Consider the following 22,976-nt stretch of genomic DNA (forward strand, 5'->3'; position numbering starts at 1 on the left):
ATTGTCGGTATGCTTCTGTGTGGGCTCTAATCTCTCTGATTTTATCCTCATGGTCTCTTCGCGAGATATACGTAGGAGGGAGCAATATACTGCTTGACTTTTCGGTGAAGGTATGTTCTCTAAACTTTAACAAAAGCCCGTACCAAGCTACTGAGCGTCTCTCCTGCAGAGTCTTCCACTGGAGTTTATCTATCATCTCCGTAACGCTTTCGCGATTACTAAATGATCCTGTAACGAAGCGTGCCGCTCTCCGTTGGATCCTCTCCATCTCTTCTATCAACCGTATCTGGTACGGATCCCACACTGCTGAGCAGTATTCAAGCAGTGTGCGAACAAGCTTACTGTAACCTACTTCCTTTGTTTTCTGATTGCATTTCCTTAGGATTGTTCCAATGAATCTCAGTCTGGCATCTGCTTTACCGATGATCAACTTTATATGATCATTCCATTTTAAATCACTCCTAATGCGTACTCCCAGATAATTTATGGAATTAACTGCTTCCAGTTGCTGACCTGCTATATTGTAGCTAAATGATAAGGGATCTTTCTTTCTATGTATTCGCAGCACATTACACTTGTCTACATTGAGATTCAATAGCCATTCCCTGCACCTTGCGTCAATTCGCTGCAGATCCTCCTGCATTTCAGTACAATTTTCTATTGTTACAACCTCTCTATACACCACAGCATCATCCGCAAAAAGCGTCGGTGAACTTCCGATGTCATCCACATGGTCATTTATGTATATTGTGAATATCAATATTCAGTATCAGTATTATCCACATGCCGAACCTCTTCTATCCTTTTCGTGCACAAAAATTTTTTAATGTTATTTTATTTTATGCGCAACGCATTACCATGCATAATACAATGGAGGAAAACTGCTAGCATTTGAAATTGCTTCAAGTCACCTTAGAATGGACAAAAACAGGTCCCGTATGGTTTTCGAGGTAATCTTATACCATTCTTCCTGAAAATTAGTGGCAAATTCAGGTAATGATGATGGAAGTGGATAGTGATCGCACACCCTTCTCTCCAAAGTAGCCGACAAAGACTTGGTAGTATTGAGATCTGGTGGCTGTGGTGGACTGGGAAGTGACAATTCATCCTCACACACAAAACCTGTATTGGATGATGCAAAGGTTTTTCCATTAATGTTTGGGCAGGCATTGTGCATACTAACTTAGTAGGACCATACATTCTACCTAGTGACACATACATCATCTGCTTACAGGAGATCTTACCTGTACTTCTGGACAATGTTCCTCTAGCTGTCCGTGGATGAATATAGTTCCAGCAGGATGGAGCCCCAGCTCACTTCAGTTGAAACGTCAGGAATCACCTGGATGCTGCCTACGGCCAGCAGTGGATAGGATGGGGCAGTCCAGTTCCCTGGCCCCCACATTCTCCTGATTTAACCTCTGTGGACTTTTCTTGTTGTGTCATATGAAAAGCTTGGTGTACAAGAGCCCTATCACACCTGAAGAATATCTCGTTGCCCACGTGTCTGTTGCTGCTGGACAGATTATCGACATGCCTGATGTCTTTTCTAATGTTCGCTGATAAATGTGCCGTTGCTGTGAATTGTGTATCTCTGTCAGTGGTCACTCTTCCAAGTGCCTCTTGTAAACTATTAATAAATTTCTGATTTCATTCGTCTTTACATGTCTTTTCAGTTTCCTCTGATTCATACTACTGTACACCTACTACTGTAGCACTGTAATGTGTCACTACTGCACACACATTCCTATATGAAACCTGCTTATCTATGTCCTCCCTACCAGCCTTTACATTTTTGTCATATATGAGGGTTGGAACTTAAATAGTGGCAACTATTTATTTACAGCTCGTACAAAATAGATCCATGTTTCAAACTTTTACTGACCTTCAAAGTAGTCACCAGCATTGTGTATAACCCGTTGCCAGCAATGTGGAAGTCGTAGGATACTCTTAGCAGTGCCAGTTGTGTTGACAGTTAGAGTGGCGTGGTCTATTACCTGACAAATTTGTAGCACTTCTGAATTGAATGCCGTGAAGTGTTTCCTTCAGTTTAGAAATCGAGTTGAACTCAGTAGGGCTTAAGTCAAGGGAGTGCAGTAGGCAGTATAGCACTTAGCAGCCCTATCAGTCCAACAAATCAGTAACAACTTGCACTGTACGTGCTTGAGCATTGTCCTGCAAAATGATGGTCAGGTCCTGCAGAAAGTGTCATCACTTCTGTCTCTAAGCTGGTTGTAGGTTGTGTTCCAAAATTGAACAGCATAGAGACAGAGGTGAGGACACTTTCTGCAGGACCTGACCATCATTTTGCAGGACAATGCTCAAGCACGTACAGTGCAGGCTGTTACTGATTTGTCTGACTGATGGGGCTGCTAAGTGCTATACCACCTACTGCACTCCCATGACTTAAATCCCCGTGAGTTCAACTCAATTTCTGAAGGAAACACTTCACGGCATTTGCTTCAGAACACTACAAATTTGTCGGGCAATAGACCGCCCTGCTCGAACTGTCAACACAACTGGCACTGCTAAGAGTATTCTACGACTTCCACATCACTGGCAACGGATTATACACAACGCTGGCTACTACTTTGAAGGTCAGTAAAACTTTGAAACACTTATCTGTTTTGTACGAGCTATAAATAACTAGTTGCCACTGTTAAAGTTCCAACCCTCATAGTTAGGGCCACCCAGTGTATGTGGTGTCCAATAGAACAGACACTACATATATATAATTAAAGTGATGACGGCCAGTGATCACCTCAGTGCAGATGCATAGCAAGCTCAAACTATTATGGGAAATGGCAAAATGCTACGAGTAGTGAGGATAATGAGCAAGGGGAGCTACATCAGTAGTGTGTGGATAAGTTGAGAATTTGGGTCTGACAGGATGTGTGCTGGGTAGTCCATGCAGTTGTGCTGACCACTGTGTCTGGATGGCATAGAGCTTACTGCATGTGCCCAGTAAGCAGGAGACTCGGGATCCAATCGCAGTACACCATAAATTTTCTACTTTCCCCATTGATATAAATCAGTCACCACTGCCAACTAATGTCTTTAATTTTTTTCATTTGTTTTACTTAGACCATCTTGGACCTTAATTTAAATGGCCTCTAATCATGCAATGTGAGAATGAGGAAGATTGCCGAAGTATCTTTGTTTCATTGTAATTTATAGTAATACCATTGTCGGCCGTGGCTGACTTGGTGGTGTAATTCAGTGTGGCATCTATGTCATGGTACCTCTCTTGTATTATGTGTACGTTATCCAGACTGTATGCTATGCTGCACTGGTGGGGGATTTTCTAGACCGCTGGTTTGTGAAGGGCTGGATCATCCTTTACTAGTAGTGTTAAGGTCTTAGGGGATGGGAGAAGTACACATTTGACAATTTGTTGATCCAATATTCTGCTGGCTTTTATGGAGGAATTACAAATGGGATGCATGCAAGTTATTTGTGCTCATCTTTCTCTTCATGTTGTTGTCAAACAACAACAACCTGTCTGAACATACATCTTACTTGCTTGTTACCTCTATCCGTTCCTTCGTAGTGTTGTCTCCAGTTGTCTTAGCTCAGTTGAAACACTGTCTTGCTTGCAGATAGTTCATGCAATGTGAAGAAGTGTGCATAAGAGACCTTAATTCTGAGAGTTGTGGGATCTGAAGCTCTTTCATGTACGCTCGTTCACAGGGCACGAACCCTCCACAATCGAGTCACCCTCCCATCTGACCTGGAGCTGTTGGAGACAACATTCCAAAGAAATGAGTACAGCAACAGGAGCAGAATAGTAGAGGGGGTAACAACCACCGTATACAGGGTGTTACAAAAGGTACGGCCAAACTTTCAGGAAACATTCCTCACATACCAAGAAAGAAAATATGTTATGTGGACATGTGTCCGGAAACGCTTACTTTCCATGTTAGAGCTCATTTTATTACTACCCTTCAAATCACATTAATCATGGAATGGAAACACACAGCAACAGAACGTACCAGCGTGACTTCAAACACTTTGTTACAGGAAATGTTCAAAATGTCCTCCGTTAACGAGGGTACGTGCATCCACCCTCCGTCGCACGGAATCCCTGATGCGCTGATGCAGCCCTGGAGAATGGCGTATTGTATCACAGCCGTCCACAATACGAGCACGAAGAGTCCCTACATTTGGTACCGGGATTGCGTAGACGAGAGCTTTCAAATGCCCCCATAAATGAAAGTCGAGAGGGTTGAGGTCAGGAGAGCGTGGAAGCCACGGAATTGGTCCGCCTCTACCAATCCGTCAGTCACCGAATCTGTTGTTGAGAAGCGTACGAACACTTCGACTGAAATGTGCAGGAGCTCCGTCGTGCATGAACCACATGTTGTTCCATACTAGTAAAGGCACATGTTCTGGCAGCACAGGTAGAGTATCCCGTATGAAATCATGATAATGTGCTCCATTGAGCATAGGGGGAAGAACATGAGGCCCAATCAAAACATCACGTACTGATGTGCTTGATGCTAGTACTGTAGAGCATTGAGTCTCATGTCAACACAAGCACCGAAGTCAACATTACCTTCCTTCAATTGGGCCAACTGGTGGTGAATCGAGGAAGTACAGTACATACTGCCGAAACTAAAATGAGCTCTAACATGGAAATTAAGCGTTTCCGGTCACATGTCCACATAACATATTTTGTTTATTTGTGTGTGAGGAATGTTTCCTGAAAGTTTGGCCATACCTTTTTGTAGCACCCTGTATAGGATACCAATCGGAGCAGAGCAGCAGTCATTAGGAACCACAAGAATAGCAACAATTCTTTTTGGTGAAATATTGTGGAGAACTTACGATGTGAATCAGACGAACACTCAGGAATTCTAGAAGAACTATATTATTTATACTTTCTAACAGAAAAATTGCCAACAGCCTTGCCACAGTGGTAACACCAGTTCCCGTCCTGGTCACCGAAGTTAAGCGCTTTTAGGCCGGGCTAGCCCTCGGACGGGTGACTGTCCGGTATGCCGAGGGCTGTGGGAAAGCGGGGTGCACACAGCCCTCGTGAGGCAAACTGAGGAGCTACTCGACTGAGAAGTAGCGGCTCCAGTCTCGGAAACTGACATACGGCCGGGAGAGCGGTGTGCTGACGGTGTTCCCCTCCGTATCCGAATCCAGTGGTGCCTACGGTCTGAGGATGACACGGCAGCCGTTCGGTACCGTCGGGCCTTCGTGGCTTGTTTGGGAGGAGTTTAGTTTAGTTTTGACAGAAAAGTTATTTGTTAGTGTAAGAAGCCGGCGCTACACTGTCCACTCGTCCACGACAGGCAGCGACGTACCTGTGCCCGGCCATCTTCCCCTGGGTGGATACGGGCCCGGCCACCGAGGAGTCGGGCATGTTCGTGATGAAGATGGTGGGCGTGCTGTACGTGCTCATCCTGATCTTGGACATCACGGTGGCCGCCTCCGGGGGCAGCGGAGGCTCCTGGCTGGCTGCGGCCCTCTCCATCACCGTGCTCGCCATCATCGGCGTGCTGCTCGCCATCTCGAGGAAGCCCCAGAACAGGTACTCTTTCCCGTCGCCAGCTTTACTCAGGACCTGGCACAAACTGAGTTCGGCAGTGGGTGAGTGCCAGATTCTGATTCCACATTCACTGAATAGATGTATTGGCACGACGTCTCCCCGCGGACTTCGGTCGGTGAATTTGATTTTGCAGCCCAGTGGCTCATTTTGGTAAATCTGACCCTTTGACGAGGACATTTCTACAGACTGAACAGTAGTGCTGTGCTAGAGCAAGACTCGAATTGCTTAGCCGAAAGTCGGTCTTCACTCAAGATTTCTATCATTTGTCGGTACTATCTCCACAGCTGGTTTTGCTGTTGCAATTTACTTTTGTGACCGCATTTACAGTCAATTTATTAGACATTTATTTAATGCCTTACTTTTTTTCTGAGTGTTACAGTTTTGTTTGAAATGATTAATAATAGGTAACTCTTATACCCTTTGTTGAAATATGTGGAGAGGTACCGACATGGTCATCTGCAACTCAATTGGTAAATCATTACAATCTCTAATATCCAAATAGATTCTTGCACGGAACTCAGTCAGGTAGTATTTTTAAATGACAGTTTTTCCGCGTTTGGCTGTTACTTTTACTAAAAAATCACGTTATATGTAGATATGTCCATATAAGTAATATCGGAACTTCTATTGTGAATTTCTCCAATTACAACAGGAGTTAGTATGGGGGTAGTATTTATCTGTATTTTCTTCTTCTTTCTTCATTTGGGTCATCTAAGGACCACACACCAATTTCAGTGCTTCCTTCTTTGTTGTTCTTTCTTTTTCCTCCAGTATTCCTTCATATTTTCACTATATATCATTTTTCTCTCCTCGGACCATTTTGACCCTGTCTTCTTCTGCCTCTTGCCTTGGAATCCTTCCATTTTTAACACTTTCCTCTTGAAACTCTCTGTTTCTGATGCATCTTTTTCACTTATGTTGTTTCTTTCCTAATCTTTTCTAACTTCTTGAATCCAGGCTACTGTTGGCTTGTCCCAAAGCTATTTAGAAATCTCTTTGGTTAACCTGTCGCTGTTCATTCTGTATAAATTTCCAAAAAATAGTAGTCACCTCTTTCATAGTGTTTCATTTATGTTTTCTATGTTGCGATAAACTTCTTCATTGCTTCTTAATTTCCATACCTCTGTATTTTTTGGTGGCCCAAGTATTTTTTTGAATGATTTTTCTCTCTAGGACTTCAAGTTGTGTAATTTGTAGTTCAGTAACAGTGTGGCCGAGCGGTTCTAGGCATTACGGTCTGGAACCGCGCGACCGCTATGGTCGCAGGTTCGAATCCTGCCTCGGGCATGGATGTGTGTGATGTCCTTAGGTTAGTTATGTTTAAGTAGTTCTAAGTTCTAGGGGACTGCCCAGAAGCATTTGAACCATTTTGTAGTTCAGTAATAAACATTCACTTGCATAAAGGCATTCTGATTTTACTACTGCGTTGTAGTGCGGTATCTTCAAATTTTAGACAGACACCTTTTGTTGTAGACATTCCTAGTTATTCCATAAGCTCTCTCCATTTTATGTACTCTTGCTTCTATAGCGAATTTTTCTAATCCATTTTCTTGGATTATTTCTCCCAGATATTTAAATTTGTTTACCCTCTTTATCTGGCCAATATCCGTTGCTAGGGATCTCGGAGCATTTTTTATATTTGTCATAAATTTTGTTTTTTCTACAGATATTGTTAAACCTACTTTGTTGGCTATTTCTTCTAAGAAATTGATTTGTATTCCAGCATTTGTTAGGTTTTCAGAAAGAATGGCAAAATTATCCACGTTTATCTATATTTTATTTTATTTTATGTGTCTTCTTCTGTAGGACCAATTGGAGGAGCAACTCTTCAAGGTCATGGAACATAAGAGTACATTAAATTACAACAAAAAAGTAACAAATAAAAGAAAATGTTTATGAACCCGAAAAAAGACAAGCCATCAGTTCATGTAGATGCAATCAACAATGTAACACAGGAATCAGCTTAACTCCTCCACAGAATAGAAGGTGTGACCCATGAGGGAACTCTTCAGTTTCGATTTGAAAGCATGTAGATTACTGCTAAGATCTTTGAATTCAAGTGGTAGCTTATTGAAAAAGGATGCAGCAGTATACTGCACACCTTTCTGCACAAGATTCAAGGAAATGTGATCCAAATACAGATTGGGTTTCTGCTTAGTATTAACTGTGTGAAAGTTGCTAATTTTTGGGAATAAACTGATACTGTTGAAAGAAATGACAGTAAAGAATATATATTGTGAGGCGAATGTCAGATTATCCAGACTAATGAACAGGGGTCAACAAGAGATTCGCGAACTTATTCCACTTGTTGCCTAAACCAAACATTTCTGAGCAAAAAATATTCTTTCAGAGTGGGAAGAGATACCCCAAAATATAATACCATACATCATAAGGCAATGAAAATAAGCAAAGTAGACTACTTTTCATGTCAAACTATCACTTACTTCAGATACCGTTTGAGTAGTAAAAATGGCAGCCTTAAGTCTTTGAACAAGATCCTGAGTATGGGCTTTTGATGACAGTTTAGTATCTATCTGAATACCTAGAAATTTCAACTGCTCTGTTTCACTAATCATATGCCCATTCTGTGAAATTAAAATGTCAGGTTTTGTTAAATTCCGTGAAAGAAACTGCAAAAACTGAATCTTACTGTGATTTAGCCTTAGTTTATTTTCTACAAGCCATGAACTTATATCATGAACTGTTCTATTTGTAACAGTGCCAATGTTTCAAACAACATCCTTTACAACAAAACTAGTGTCGTCAGCTGACAGAAATATTTTAGAATCACCTGTAATAATAGAAGGCATATCATTTATGCAAATAAGGAACAGGAGTGACCCCAGCACTGATTCCGGGGACACCCCCCATTTGACCATGCCCTGCTCAGAACCCATATCACAGCTATTCTCAACACTGTGGACAATGACCGTTTGCTGTCTGTTGTTAAAGTAAGAGGTGAACCAACTGTGAGCTACTCCCCGTACTCCACAATGGTCCAAACTTCTGGAGCAACATTTTGTGATCAACACAATCAAACACCTTAGTTAAATCAAAAAAGATGCCTAGCATTCGAAACCTTTTGTTTAATCCATCCAGTATCTCAAGTCTGTGTTTAATGAAATATTTGTAGTTTATTTTTCACTTGCACTAATGCTGCACGACTCAACTACATGACCTCCAACCAGCGCTTGATACGAGGGTGAGTCAAATGAAAACCTTAAATATTTTTTTAAATATTATTTATTGTGCAGAAGTGGTACAAAGCTGTATCACTTTTCAACATGATCTCCCCCATGCTCAATGCAAGTCCTCCAGCACTTACAAAGTGCATAAATTCCTTTAGAAAAAAATTTATTTTAGTAGTCCGTGCACCGCGTGGCGTACCTCTTCATCAGAACGGAACTTCTTTCCTCCCATTGTGTCTTTGAGTGGTCCAAACATTTGGAAATCACTTGGGGCTGGGTCTGGTGAGTATGGTGGACGAGGAAGACACTCAAAATGCAGGTCTGTGATTGTTGCAACTGTTGTACGGGCAGTGTGGGACCTTGCATTGTCATGTTCCAAAAGGACACCCACTGACAGCAATCCACGTCGCTTTGATCTGATTGCAGGCCGCAGATGATTTTTTAGGAGAGCTGTGTACGATGCACTGGTCACAGTGGTCCCTCTAGGCACGTAATGCTCCAAAATGACGCCTTTTTCGTCCCAAAAGAGAGTCAGCGTGACCTTCCCTGCTGATGGTTCTGTTTGAAACTTCTTTGATTTTGGTGATGAGGAATGGCACCATTCTTTGCTCGCTCTCTTCTTTTCCAGTTGGTGGAAGTGTACCCAAGCTTTGTCCCCAGTAATAATTCTTGCAAGGAAGCCGTCACCTTCTCGTTCAAAGCGCCGAAGAAGTTCTTCACGAGCATCGACATGTCGTTCTCTCATTTCAGGAGGCAGCTGCCGTGGCACCCATCTTGCAGACACGTTGTGAAACTGGAGCACACATTGTGCACAATGTGGTGTGCTGACCCGTGACTAATCTGTAAACATGCTGCAATGTCATTCAGTGTCACTCGGCGGTTTTCCTTCACTATGGCTTCAACTGCTGCAATGTTCTGTGGAGTCACAACTCGTTGTGCCTGACCTGGACAAGGAGCATCTTCCACTGAAGTCACACAATTTTCGAACTTGCTACTCAATTCGCAGACTTGCTGCTGTGACAAACATGCATCGCCGTACTGAACCTTCATTCGTCTATGAATTTCAGTGGTTTTCACACCTTCACTATGCAAAAACCGAATAACAGAACGCTATTCTTCCCTGGTGCAAGCCGCAAGTGGGGCGGCCATCTTTATACCGATACTGCGACGGTATGTGTGCATCTGCACTGTGCTGCCACCTACAGGCCATTCTGCACGCTGTTTGTAGCACGCTTACCAGCTTACAGGATAACGGCGCAAAATTTCGATTTGTCATTACAAATTTAAGGTTTTCATTTGACTCACCCTCGTATGTTGTGCCACTCACACCATCTGAGAAACTCACTGAAAAGATGCATTGGCAAAGGGTATGACCGCCATACTCCCTCATCCGAAGAGGAACCAGTTGCCAGCACTTGGACCCACAAACCAGCACTGAGGTACTTCTGCCATTGCATTTGTGTGGTGAATGTGGAACCAGAGTCTGATTTAGCCATACTTATCACATCACTAGTGCATGCCTGTGAAGCGATGCTGAAATTGGATGTAGTTGGTTTTAAACATGGAGTTTTGCCAGCAGTATTTGACCAACAAGTATTGGAGTGGTGTCCCTCATAGCAAGACTTTGCACGAAAGTCTTTTATTAAACTACCAATATCTGTATGTTGCGTCTCAAGGCGCACTGATGTGCCACTGTAGACTACAATCCATCCACTGGATGAGGACCTTATGCACAGCGACCCGCTTGGTGCCGTTGGAGAACCAGATTTAAAGTTGTCCCTTCTTTCATCATCATACAACACAAACATGACACCAAACTATCCATACACCCATTAATATCATCAATACTTAACAAGTACACTAAAACATAACTCACACACCACATCCAAAGGTGCCACTGTGTGTGGAGGTAGAATATCCTTTCAGATTAGAAATATGCCAATCAAAAAATGCCATACGGCTTTCTTGCTATATTGACATAGTGTGTTCCTTCACAACATGCACAAATTAATTGTACTTATTATAAAACTGTGTGAGAACGAGAAGTAGAGATAGATTTTACATACCTGCAAACTCTCAAATCTAACTGAGTTTTTATTTTGAATATAATAGAGAGAAACATTCCACGTGGCAAAAATATATCTAAAAACAAAGATGATGTAACTTACCAAACGAAAGCGTTGGTATGTTGATAGAGACACTAACAAACACAAACACACACACAAAATTCAAGCTTTCGCAACCCACGGTTGCTTCGTCAGGAAAGAGGCAAGGAGGGGGAAAGACGAAAGGATGTGGGTTTTTGGGTTTTAAGGGAGAGGGTAAGGAGTCATTCCAATCCCGGGAGCGGAAAGATTTACCTTAGGGGGGGAAAAGTGACAGGTATACACTCGCGCGCGCGCGTGCACACACACACACACACACACACACACACACACACACACACACACACACACACACACACACATATCCATCCGCACACTTTCGTCTTTCCCTCTCCTTCCCTATTTCCTGATGAAGCAATCTTTCCTGATAAAGCAACCATGGGTTGCGAAAGCTTGAATTTTGTGTGTGTGTTTGTGTTTGTTAGTGTCTCTATCAACATACCAACGCTTTCGTTTGGTAAGTTACATCTTCTTTGAGTTTTTATTTTGGAATACAAACCTTATTTTCTAATATTGATAGTCCATCAGCATAATTTTTTCACCAACTGAACTACTACAGCCTGACAAACACTGACTTCTGCTTATAGACTCATCTGTGCTGTGGCAAAGTTGGTGCCTACATAGTCTACATTACTATTTGTTACAGATGAAGCATTTATAAATCATAGATTTTAAAACTTTGGATGCAGTTAGACAATGTCGCAATTACAAGATAATACATGATTTCTACAGTTACACTTTTAATGTCAAATTTGAAAGGTGCTCATTAATTTTTTATATGTAAATTATGATTACATATGTCATCATGAATTAGCTTTTTCTTTTTAACCTAAAATTTATACATAACAATGTTGATATACCATAGTTTACAGATTTGTCTTACGAATTACACCATATCTAGCAATCCATTTGTACACAACAAAAAACTAAATATTTTCCTCTAACAGTTGTAATTTATGTAATTTGGTAAAAAACAGTTTTATAACAATGCTATAGTCTCTTAAAGAATATTTAATTTTAATATTTGCAGATAACGCATTAAATCTGATATTCCCTCCAAAACTGAATAGTGAACTGTAAAGTTTCTTACCTAGAGTTCCACAATAAATTTATATAAACTAACACACTTTTTCTTCTGAAATATAAAATTGGCATTTTTCTGGAAAACAATTTGCTAGCTTTAAAACCAATCCTCAAAGTTATGTTTGCTAAAGGTGATTAATCGAAACATATTATGAAATATGCACAATTGAAATAAACTGAAAACCTCATTTTGTTAAAGACTGGGCAATAACTGTAAATTAATAATAGATTGTAAGACTTTTTAGTTAACATATAAGTTGACCAGCACATTAAATACTACAGGAACTACGTTTTTTTATCATTAGACTGTGAATTATCAGTAAATCAATTGTATAAAAACCTTAGCAGAAGATGAATCTGTACCTAACTAAATTGAACTACTTTTCTACCAGATACAGTGCACTCTTGGAAGTTTTCAGATTCTTTGTCTCACGTGTGGATCCACAGCTGTGGTGTAGTTTCTGAGTGCTAAAGCCATTTTACATCCACCAAAGGCTGTCAGAATGTTTTATGCAGATGAACTGTATTACTGGCCACACACACTGAGATACTATTCTTGGCATGTTACATTTTGTATTCATTTATGTTTCTTTATCCGTTTGTGTATGTAGTCATTTTACTATGATTAACGACATACTTCTAATGTATATTTCAAATTGTTCTGCTCCTAAAGATAGCCAAAATATGTAAAATTGTCAAATGAAACTAAAGTTTACTGTTTACCAGTGACTGGTAACAGTAAAGTTGTAGTTTCACATAATATCACTGACAATCATGGTAGAGCATAAACTAAAATGTTTTCATTTAAAAGTACGAGGTGCATTCAAGTTCTAAGGCCTCCGATTTTTTTTCTAATTAACTACTCACCTGAAATCGATGAAACTGGCGTTACTTCTCGACGTAATTGCCCTGCAGATGTACACATTTTTCACAACGCTGACGCCATGATTCCATGGCAGCGGTGAAGGCTTCTTTAGGAGTCTGTTTTGACCACTGGAAAATCGCTGAGGCAATAGCAGCACGGCTGGTGAATGTGCGGCCACGGAGAGTGTGTTTCATTGTTGGAAAAAGCCAAAAGTCACTAGGAGCCAGGTCAGGTGAGTAGGGAGCATGAGGAATCACTACAAAGTTTTTATCACGAAGAAACTGTTGCGTAACGTTAGCTCGATGTGCGGGTGCGTTGTCTTGGTGAAACAGCACACGCGCGGCCCTTCCCAGACGTTTTTGTTGCAGTGCAGGAAGGAATTCGTTCTTCAAAACATTTTCGTAGGATGCACCTGTTACCGTAGTGCCCTTTGGAATGCAATGGGTAAGGATTACGCCCTCTCTGTCCCAGAACACGGACACCATCATTTTTTCAGCACTGGCGGTGATTCTGTGTGCTTCCATTGAGCTGACTGGCGCTTTGTTTCTGGATTGAAAAATGGCATCCACGTCTCATCCATTGTCACAACCGACGAAAAGAAAGTCCCATTCGTGCTGTCGTTGCGCGTCAACATTGCACGGCAACGTGCCACACGGGCAGCCGTGTGGTCGTCCGTCAGCATTCGTGGCACCCACCTGGATGACACTTTTCGCATTTTCAGGTCGTCATGCAGGATTGTGTGCACAGAACCCACAGAAATGCCAACTCTGGAGGAGATCTGTTCAACAGTCATTCGGCGATCCCCCGAAACAATTCTCTCCACTTTCTCGATCGTGTCGTCAGACCGGCTTGTGCGAGCCCGAGGTTGTTTCAGTTTGTCGTCACATGATGTTCTGCCTTCATTAAACTGTCGCACCCACGAACGCACTTTCGACACATCCACAACTCCGTCACCACACGTCTCCTTCAACTGTTGATGAATTTCAATTGGTTTCACACCACGCACATTCAGAAAACGAATGATTGCACGCTGTTCGAGTAAGGAAAACGTCGTCATTTTAAGTATTTAAAACAGTTCTCATTCTCGCGGTAAAATTCCATCTGCCGTACGGTGCTGCCGTCTATGGGACGTATTGACAGTGAACGCGGCCTCATTTTAAAACAGTGCGCATGTTTCTATCTCTTTCCAGTCTGGAGAAAAAAATCGGAGGCCTTAGAACTTGAATGCACCTCGTAAAACAGTACAAAGTGCTTAAAATGTTCTGTCTAATCATTGGTGCTAAATGCTAATGTGATTGCTTGTTCTCAAAGACATAGGCCTAATATCTTTCTTTACACATTTTGGAACAGCAGTCGATGCAGGTCCCAGTGGTGCGCCACTGACCTACTAGTGTTACGTGTCTTGTTTATTGCCGACAGGAAGACGTTGCTCTTCATGACACCAGGCTTGCCATTCGTGCCAGCAGTGGCTGTCACTGTCAACATCTACCTCATCTTCAAGCTCTCCATCCTCACACTGGTGCGCTTCACCGTCTGGATGGCCATCGGTGAGTGCATCGCACAACTGACCACTGCGATTATCCCGGGCCTTGTAGCGAGATGTCATGTATAACACTTTTGAGTCACCAGTACCATTGATCAAAGGAAGTTGTCCTAACTTATTCAAGTAAAGGAAAGAGGGGGCCATATCATCTGCGTGGGGACAAATTAAAATGGGGCTCCCACAAGATTCGATCATTGGCCCACTATTGTTCTTGCTTTCTGTTAATGATACTTTATTTGAACCAGGAGGCAGAATTAATCCTGTCTGCATTGTTGTGAAGCTGAGCAAAGCTGCATCAACAAAGAAAATAATAATGTTTGTTAATGTTAGTGGCTGGTTTTGCGCAAATGGGCTAGATTAATCTGTGGAGAAACATTGCTCATCCAGTTTTGTACATCAAAACCATCTCACCTCCTATCAACATACCATACCAACAAGAAATGATAAAAAGGGTACAAAGTATTAATTCCATAGGTGTACACATTGAGGAAAATTTAAACTGGAAAAAAAAAAAAAAAAGATCATATAGTAGGCCTGCCACTTTTCCATAAGAATAAATGTCAACTTTGTGGATACATAAGTCAGTAAGTTAACATATTTCACAGGTTTTCTTTTACTGATGTCGTATGGGATAATATTCTGTCAAATAATATTCACTGCAGAAAAGAAAGTAATTAGAATTATGTGTGGAGTACATCTTGTAAGTAATTCCTTAACCGCATTAGAATATAAACCACAGCCTCACAATGCTTCTACTCATTAAAAAAAACTACTTGTCAACAATCCAGCTGAGTATGAGAGGAATGGAAATACTATATGCATTACTCTGTAATCACTCTAACTTTTGTACAGAAAGGGATGAAATATTCAACTATAAAACTTCTCCAGAATATTTGGAAGGTAGGAGACGTACTGGCGGAATTAAAGCTGTGAGGACGGGGCGTGAGTCGTGCTTGGGTAGGTCAGTTGCAAGAGCACTTGCCCGCGAAAGGCAAAGGTCCCGAGTTCGAGACTCGGTCCGGCACACAGTTTTAATCTGCCAGGAAGTTTCATAAAACTTCTTGACTATCTACCAATGGAAACAAATGTGAGAAAGATATCAGAAGTGTTTTCATATGTAGACTAAAGATGACTCTCCATAACAACTCCTTCTATGCCGTAGAAAAATCCTTTGAATAGAAATGATTAGTCATATTGTACAGAAACAAACCTGTAATTGGACAGCATGTCCCAAAATATTTTTGTTTTGTTTTGTTTTTTGTATTCAATCTTTGTTCTTTCAGTACATAATAGTGAGTATGATCTATGGAATGCACACTAACTAACTGAAGTTTTAAAAAGCAACATGTGACCAGCCTTATCCAGAAGAGATAAGTTATATGTCAATACGAAGTGATGGGAATCGTGATCGCAGTTGTCTCAGTTGGTTTGTTATGAAGTGCTATTCTCTTGGCAATGTTATTAATCTAGTCCATTTCCTAGACCTTGATGTGTTAATATGTAACCATATAGGACTACATAATATCCACCTTCGTAGGAAAGGTTACTAATGTTCGTTAGTATGATAAGGGAGGGAGCTAACTAATGCGGTGTGGGTTTCATATTCTTCATTTTGTTAGTCTTTAGCTGTTCCTACCAATGCCCATAAACAACCTTTCTTACCACTCACTCAACAGTGGTCAGCAGGACACTTACATGAGTAACTAGAAAATAGTCAATCTGCTTTGCACTCTCAGAAATCTTAGCTTCTGTGCTGAAGAACAACTATCCCTTCAAAAACGTCATGAAAAATGCAGCTAAAATGTGTGTTAGGGCAACTAAAGATTTCTGTAGAATTAACAGCCTCTGGGACACATCATCATTGGAGAAGTGTCGATGTGGCTGCATGCGGCAAATGATGCACTTAACTACTTTGCCACCTGCGCCTGAATGATGGACGATGAAACGGATCAGCCCACGTAAGATTTGTGCAGACCAGACTATTGTTATCTCAAGAGAAAGTTTGCTACCCAATTTGGGTGTTCCTGAGCCACTGTATTCTGTCCAATTCCCACAGGCCAAACTAGTCTAGTTTAAGTGTGCTGAAGGAATGGTTCTCAAGCAAGAACTTACTGAACGGTTCGTAATTATAACTGGAAGTTACGCTATACCACTCTTAAGATGGGTTTACACTGACAAGATTTTGAGAAAATATGTTTATAAGTTTATTTTATGCTTATGGTAGCAGATGGTCAATGTAGCTTGTAGTACATGACGGCATAAATATTTCTGGAATATCTGAAATTTAAAGACATGGGCACTGATTTTACTTTTCCTTGCCAATTCTAATTTATGGATCATAATTAAACTTGTGCTTATCAGCCAAGAGTTTCATATATTACTTTATAAATCACTAATTAAAATATTCATATGTGCCGTTACATATCATCCTAATATTACTTATTGAATAGGAGTGATACTGTAGGGATGTCCACATTCTTATTGCTGACTTTCTACACCTGCGATTTATATAGTTTGGTAATTTGTTGTGCCCTCAGTATCTGTGAAATGAATGACTGGAATTATTCCGTAAGCTGCATTAAGAAGTATCCTTTATTTATTGGTGGTAACTAGTTTCAGCCATTGTGTCTGTTTTCAAACCATCCTGTAAAAACAACACTAACTAGTTTCAGACATTACATCTGTTTTCAAGCCATCCTGTAAAAACAAAGTTACAGTAGATATTACAGTGATTATAAAAAATGAGACACGAATATAAGCAGTGATTCTTGTTGTATGAAAAATTACATGAAAGGTTTCTTACCATCTTCAGAATTAAAAAAAAAAATGCAGTCATATATACATGCTTGGAAATATCCATAACAAACAATCCTGATAGTTCAACATACAGTAAACAAACTACACCGAACAGTGCAGAGAGACCTGATGTTCAAAGACACTGGCAGTTGCCAGGTAAAAACACCAGAGGCCTCTGGTAGCAGTGCACACAAAGGACCAGAATGTTTATTATCTAAAGAAATGTTCTTATATCATAAAGATAACATTACAAATTGCACAGTGACAAATAAAATAAATTAAACCACTATTTAGTCTTAATCGACTCAAGCTCCATTAAGACTATAATGGACCATGTGTAAATATAGTGCCACAAAGGACATAATTCAGAAGTTACATAGCCAGGATACAGTGAAAACTGCCAACGGGTGAAACAACTTCAAATATTACAATATACGATAAAAAGACTGTCACAAAGAAAGCTTTCAGCCCTTAAGGCCTTACTCAAGAATAGACGACACACACATGCACGACTACAGTCTCATGCAACTGTATCCACACTGCCAATGAAGTTGCCTGAGAGTGCAGTCGTGTGTGTGTGAGTTGCGTGTGTGTGTGTGTGTGTGTGTGTGTGTGTGTGTGTGTGTGTGTGTGTGTGTGTGTGTGTGTGTGTGTGTGTGCGTGTGCGAGATCTTATTCTTGACTAAGGCCTTACAGGCTGAAAACTTTATTTGTGACAGTCTTTGTTGTGCCTATCTGCGACTCAACATCTTCGCTATACGGTGAGTGGCAACTTTCCTTTCCATAATATTGTTACATTCCATCCTGGATTTTCCATTGTTTGAATATACAATAAAATTATACAGGTACCTGCATAGCATCCATAAAATACCCTGCAGCTTCAAATATGGTGTAACAGGTAGCTGTTGTGTACATAGTCCACCGAGTCAGCGCGTACACAACTTTCCCAGTAGAGCGCGCCCCGCTAGGCACAGCGCAGGCGCAGCACTCGTCCATCTCCATACTACGAGATGGAGCTGCCATAGAGACGGACCAAATTCTGCTTCCGCCGATCTGCGTATTAATATGTAACGCAGCCAATGATATTGCTGCTAATTTAGAACCTTTTCTCCTCGCGGATCACACTCGCGCAGTAATACCTGAACGCTCGAGGTATTATAACAAGTGTACAGACCTCCGATTAGTCAGTCTGCATTTGTCTGCACCAGTCTGTACTAGTCTGCATTAGTCTGTACCAGTCTTCATTTGTCTGTCTACATTTGTCAAGTATCAGAGATATGTGAGAATAATATTAACGTACCAAGACCAAAGGAACTTCAGATTGTCAATTGTAAATAGCATCCAGAATCGAGTTTAGTAATTTTATGCTTTTAATTATTTTAATAAATGTGTGTGAAAATTAATCAAGTTCTGTTTAAAGTTGGTCACCGTCAATCTGCTACTCTAAGCGTGCAAGTGGCATTTCTATTGTCTGACCTAATGGCAGAAGATAAACACGCCACAATAAGACCACGAGACATATTGCTGACACTCACCTACTTCGTTAGAGCGACAAGTCAAATAATCTGATGGTGTGCGTACCGAAGGTCTTACAGTACGCACACCACAGTAGCCATAGTAAAATACTGTAGAAAATGATTTTCATAGTCACAATTTTGAAAATTACAATATAGAATAAAGTAAAATACAAATATCCCCATATCATTAATATAGGACCCATAGTACAGACGTTGCCAAGCTACAGCCCAAGGGCCAGATCCGGCCCATGGCGTCAATTCATCCTGCCCGCAGATGGCACTCGAATTTGCTTAATAAAACATATAGACCACAAAAAGTTTTTGCCCCACTGCTGGTGGTACTAGGAGTATGCGCAATCATTAAACCTTACAGTGGAGCTTCTAGAGCAGAACTCGTGTGGTGAACCACTCACACTCCCTCGAGTATTTTTGGAGGAAAGAAATGGCCACTTGTCACGAGACTTTCATTCCTGCTTCAAGTGAAGACTTCCATCTCTAAATTTCGCCAGTTGCCAGCATCCTGACATGTTGTTGTTGTTGTCTTCAGTCCTGAGGCTGGTTTGATGCAGCTCTCCATGGTACTCTATCCTCTGCAAGCTTCTTCATCTCCCAGTACTTACTGCAACCTACATGCTTCTGAATCAGCTTAGTGTATTCATCTCTTGGTCTCCCTCTACGATTTTTACCCTCCACGGTGCCATCCAATGCTAAATTTGTGATCCCTTGATGCCTCAGAACATGTCCTGCCAACCGATCCCTTCTTCTTGTCAAGTTGTGCGACAAACTCCTCTTCTCCCCAATTCTCTTCAATACCTCCTCATTAGTAATGTGATCTACCCATCTAATCTAAAGCATTCTTCTGTAGCACCACATTTCGAAAGCTTCTATTCTCTTCTTGTCAAAACTATTTATTGTCCACGTTTCACTTCCATACATGGCTACACTCCATACAAATACTTTCAGAAACGACTTCCTGACACTTAAATCTATACTCGATGTTAACAAATTTCTCTTCTTCAAAAATGCTTTCCTTGCCATTGCCAGTCTACATTTTATATCCTCTCTACTTCGACCATCATCAGTAATTTTGCTCCCCAAATAGCAAAACTCCTTTACTACTTTAAGTATCTCATTTCCTAATCTAATTCCCTCAGCATCACCCGACTTAATTCAACTACATTCCATTATCCTTGTTTTGCTTTTGTTGATGTTCATCTTGTATCCTCCTTTCAAGACACTGCCCATTCTGTTCAATTGCTCTTCCAAGTCCTTTCCTGTCTCTGACAGAATTACAATGTCATCGGCGAACCTCAATGTTTTTATTTCTTCTCCATGGACCTTAATACCTACTCCAAATTTTTCTTTTGTTTCCTTTACTGTTTCCTCAATATGCAGATTGAATAACATCGGGGACAGGCTACAACCCTGTCTCACTCCCTTCCCAACCGCTGCTTCCCTTTCATGCCCCTCAACTCTTATAACTGCCATCTGGTTTCTGTACAAATTGTAAATAGCCTTTCACTCCCTGTATTTTACCCCTGCCACCTTTAGAATTTGAAAGAGAGTATTCCAGTCAACGTTGTCAAAAGCTTTCTCTAAGTCTACAAATGCTAGAAATGTAGGTTTGCCTTTCCTTAATCTATTTTCTAAGATAAGTCGTAGGGTCATTATTGCCTCATGTGTTCCAACATTTCTACGGGATCCAAACTGATTTTCCCAGAGCTCGGCTCCTACCAGTTTTTCCATTCGTCTGTAAAGAATTCGTGTTAGTATTTTGCAGCCGTGACTTATTAAACTGATAGTTCGGTAATTTTCACATCTGTCAACATATGCTTTCTTTGGGATTGGAATTACTACACTCATCTTGCTCACCAGATGGTAGAGTTTTGTCATGCCTGGCACTCCCAAGGCTGTCAGTAGTTCTAATGGAATGTTGTCTACTCCCGGGGCCTTGTCTCGACTCAGGTCTTTCAGTGCTCCTGACATACAGACACAGATTTCTTCGTATGCAAGGATCTAAAGATGTGCTCTCGCTTCATGTTGGATACAGACACTGTTAAACCACCATCACAAACACCTTGTAAGGGCCCTTCATTCAGTGACATACACTCGGTCGCTGTCACTTCCTGGCTTTTCTCGAAGAAATTGATTCTGAATTCTGTGATTTGTCTTACTACACAACAAAAATACAACACATTACCATTCCTAATACTGTTGGCACTCAAAATAGTTTGTAATCATTTCAGAATGGAGAAACAGATCTGTATGGTTTTCAGGGGAATTGTATACAATTCTTCCTGCAAAAAAGTGGCCAGTTCAGGTAATGGGTGGCAGTCACGCACCTCTTTCTCCAAAGTAGAGCACAAAGTCTCAATAATAATGAAATCTGACGGCTGTCGGGGCCAGGGAAGATGTGACAGTTCATCCTCGTGCTCACAGAACAAGTCGTGTACGATGCAACCTGTGAGAACAAGTAGTCCATGTCACCTTGGAACGCAGCTTCACCAATGGGAAACAAATGTTTGTTGCACCACAGGATGGACACGATCAGCCAGAATGGTCACATGCGAGGGGCGTTTGAAAAGTCCGTGCAAAAATAAAAACTACTTTCGTGTTTGGGGTAAACCTTTTTATTTTCCGACAGTCTCCTTTTAGACTTATACACTTCGTCCAACGCTGTTCTAATTTGTTGATCCCTTCCGAATAATAGGAATTGTCTAAGTCTGCAAAATAGCTATTCGTTGCTGCAATCACCTCCTGGTTTGAATAAAATCTTTGTTGTGTCAGCCATTTCTTCAAATTGGGGAACAAATAGTAGTCCGAGGGAGCCAAGTCTGGAGAATAGGGGGCATGTGAAACAGATTGGAATCATATTCCCATTAATTTTGTGACCATAACTGCTGAGGTGTGTGATGGAAAAGGACTTTTTGCGTTCCAATCGCTGCCGTTTTTCTTGTAGCTCGGTTTTAAAATGGTCCAATAACGATGAATAGTATGCACCTGTAATAGTTTTACCCTTTTCCAGATAGTCGATGAGGATTATCCCTTTCAAATCCCAAAAGACAGTCGCCATAACCTTTCCGGTGCAAGGAATGGTCTTCACCTTTTTTGGTGCAGATTCTCCCTTGGTAACCCATTGTTTAGGTTGTTGTTTGGTCTCAGGAGTATAGTAATGTAGCCATGTTTCATCCACAGTGACGAAACGACACTTAAAGTCCTGCAGAGTCTTCCTGAATAGCTGCAAACCATCCTTGCAACACTTCACACGATTCTGTTTTTGGTCAAGTGTGAGCAATCGTGCAACCCATCTTGCGGAAGGCTTTCTCGTGTCCAAATGTGTATGCAAAATATTATGTATCCATTCACTCGAGATGCTCACAGCACTAACAATCTCGCGCACCTTAACTCTTCTGTCATTCATCACCCTATCATGGATTTTATCAATGATTTCTGGAGTCGTAACCTCCACATGGCGTCCAGAACGTTCAGCATCATGTGTGCCCGTATGGCCACTCCGAAAATTTTGAAACCACTTATAAACTGTTCTAATCGAAGGTGGAGAGTCACCGTAATGTTTATCAAGCTTCTCTTTAGTCTCCTGAGGCGTTTTGCCTTTGACAAAGTAATGTTTAATCACCCCACGAAATTCTTCTTCTTCCATTTTTTGACAATCACTCGACTTCATTGATTCACACAAATGCCAAACACAAAGAAATAGACCAATATGGCTGAAACTTGGTGTGTGTTGTTTCCAAAGATGCTACCAACTAAACATGACCTCGATACATGCCAGTGGTGCCATCCCTCAGACGCTGCACGGACTTTTCAAACGCCCCTCGTAACCCTTGGCAGTAACGACCTTGCAAAGTAGTACAAAGTATTACATCAGTACGGCTGCCCAAATTATCATCGAACCTCGGCTATATTTCACTCTAGGGACATAACTCGGCCACAAGATGGAAACAGTGTCAGACAAGACTCATCCGATCAAATGACTTTCTTCCATTGCCCCGTAGTCCAGGTTTCGTGGCTTCGGTGCCATGCTTTCCTGCTACAGTCATTTGCAACACTGATGAGTGTTTCTGGAATTCCAGCTCACCGCACAGTTCCCACCTTATAGAGCTCCATCCATGTTGTTTTAGTGGTGGTGGTGGTGGTGGTGGTGGTGGTGGTGGTGGCTAGTGTTTAACGTCCCGTCGACAACGAGGTCATTAGAGACGGAGCGCAAGCTCGGGTTAGGGAAGGATGGGGAAGGAAATCGG

The 22,976-nt window shown here is 41.3% G+C and overlaps 1 protein-coding gene across 1 annotated transcript in view; it reads left to right on the forward strand.

Moving 5' to 3' along the window:
* LOC124720151 (probable cationic amino acid transporter) overlaps window positions 1-22,976 on the forward strand; it is a 444,710-nt gene that overhangs the window by 418,143 nt on the left and 3,591 nt on the right. Inside the window, exons 13-14 of the mRNA XM_047245457.1 lie at window positions 5,301-5,539; window positions 14,278-14,405. Of these exons, the coding sequence (XP_047101413.1) occupies window positions 5,301-5,539; window positions 14,278-14,405 (367 nt within the window). The remainder of the gene's footprint in view (window positions 1-5,300; window positions 5,540-14,277; window positions 14,406-22,976) is intronic.

The sequence above is a fragment of the Schistocerca piceifrons genome, chromosome 11 (assembly GCF_021461385.2).
Source record: "Schistocerca piceifrons isolate TAMUIC-IGC-003096 chromosome 11, iqSchPice1.1, whole genome shotgun sequence".
Classification (NCBI taxonomy): Eukaryota; Metazoa; Arthropoda; class Insecta; order Orthoptera; family Acrididae; genus Schistocerca; species Schistocerca piceifrons.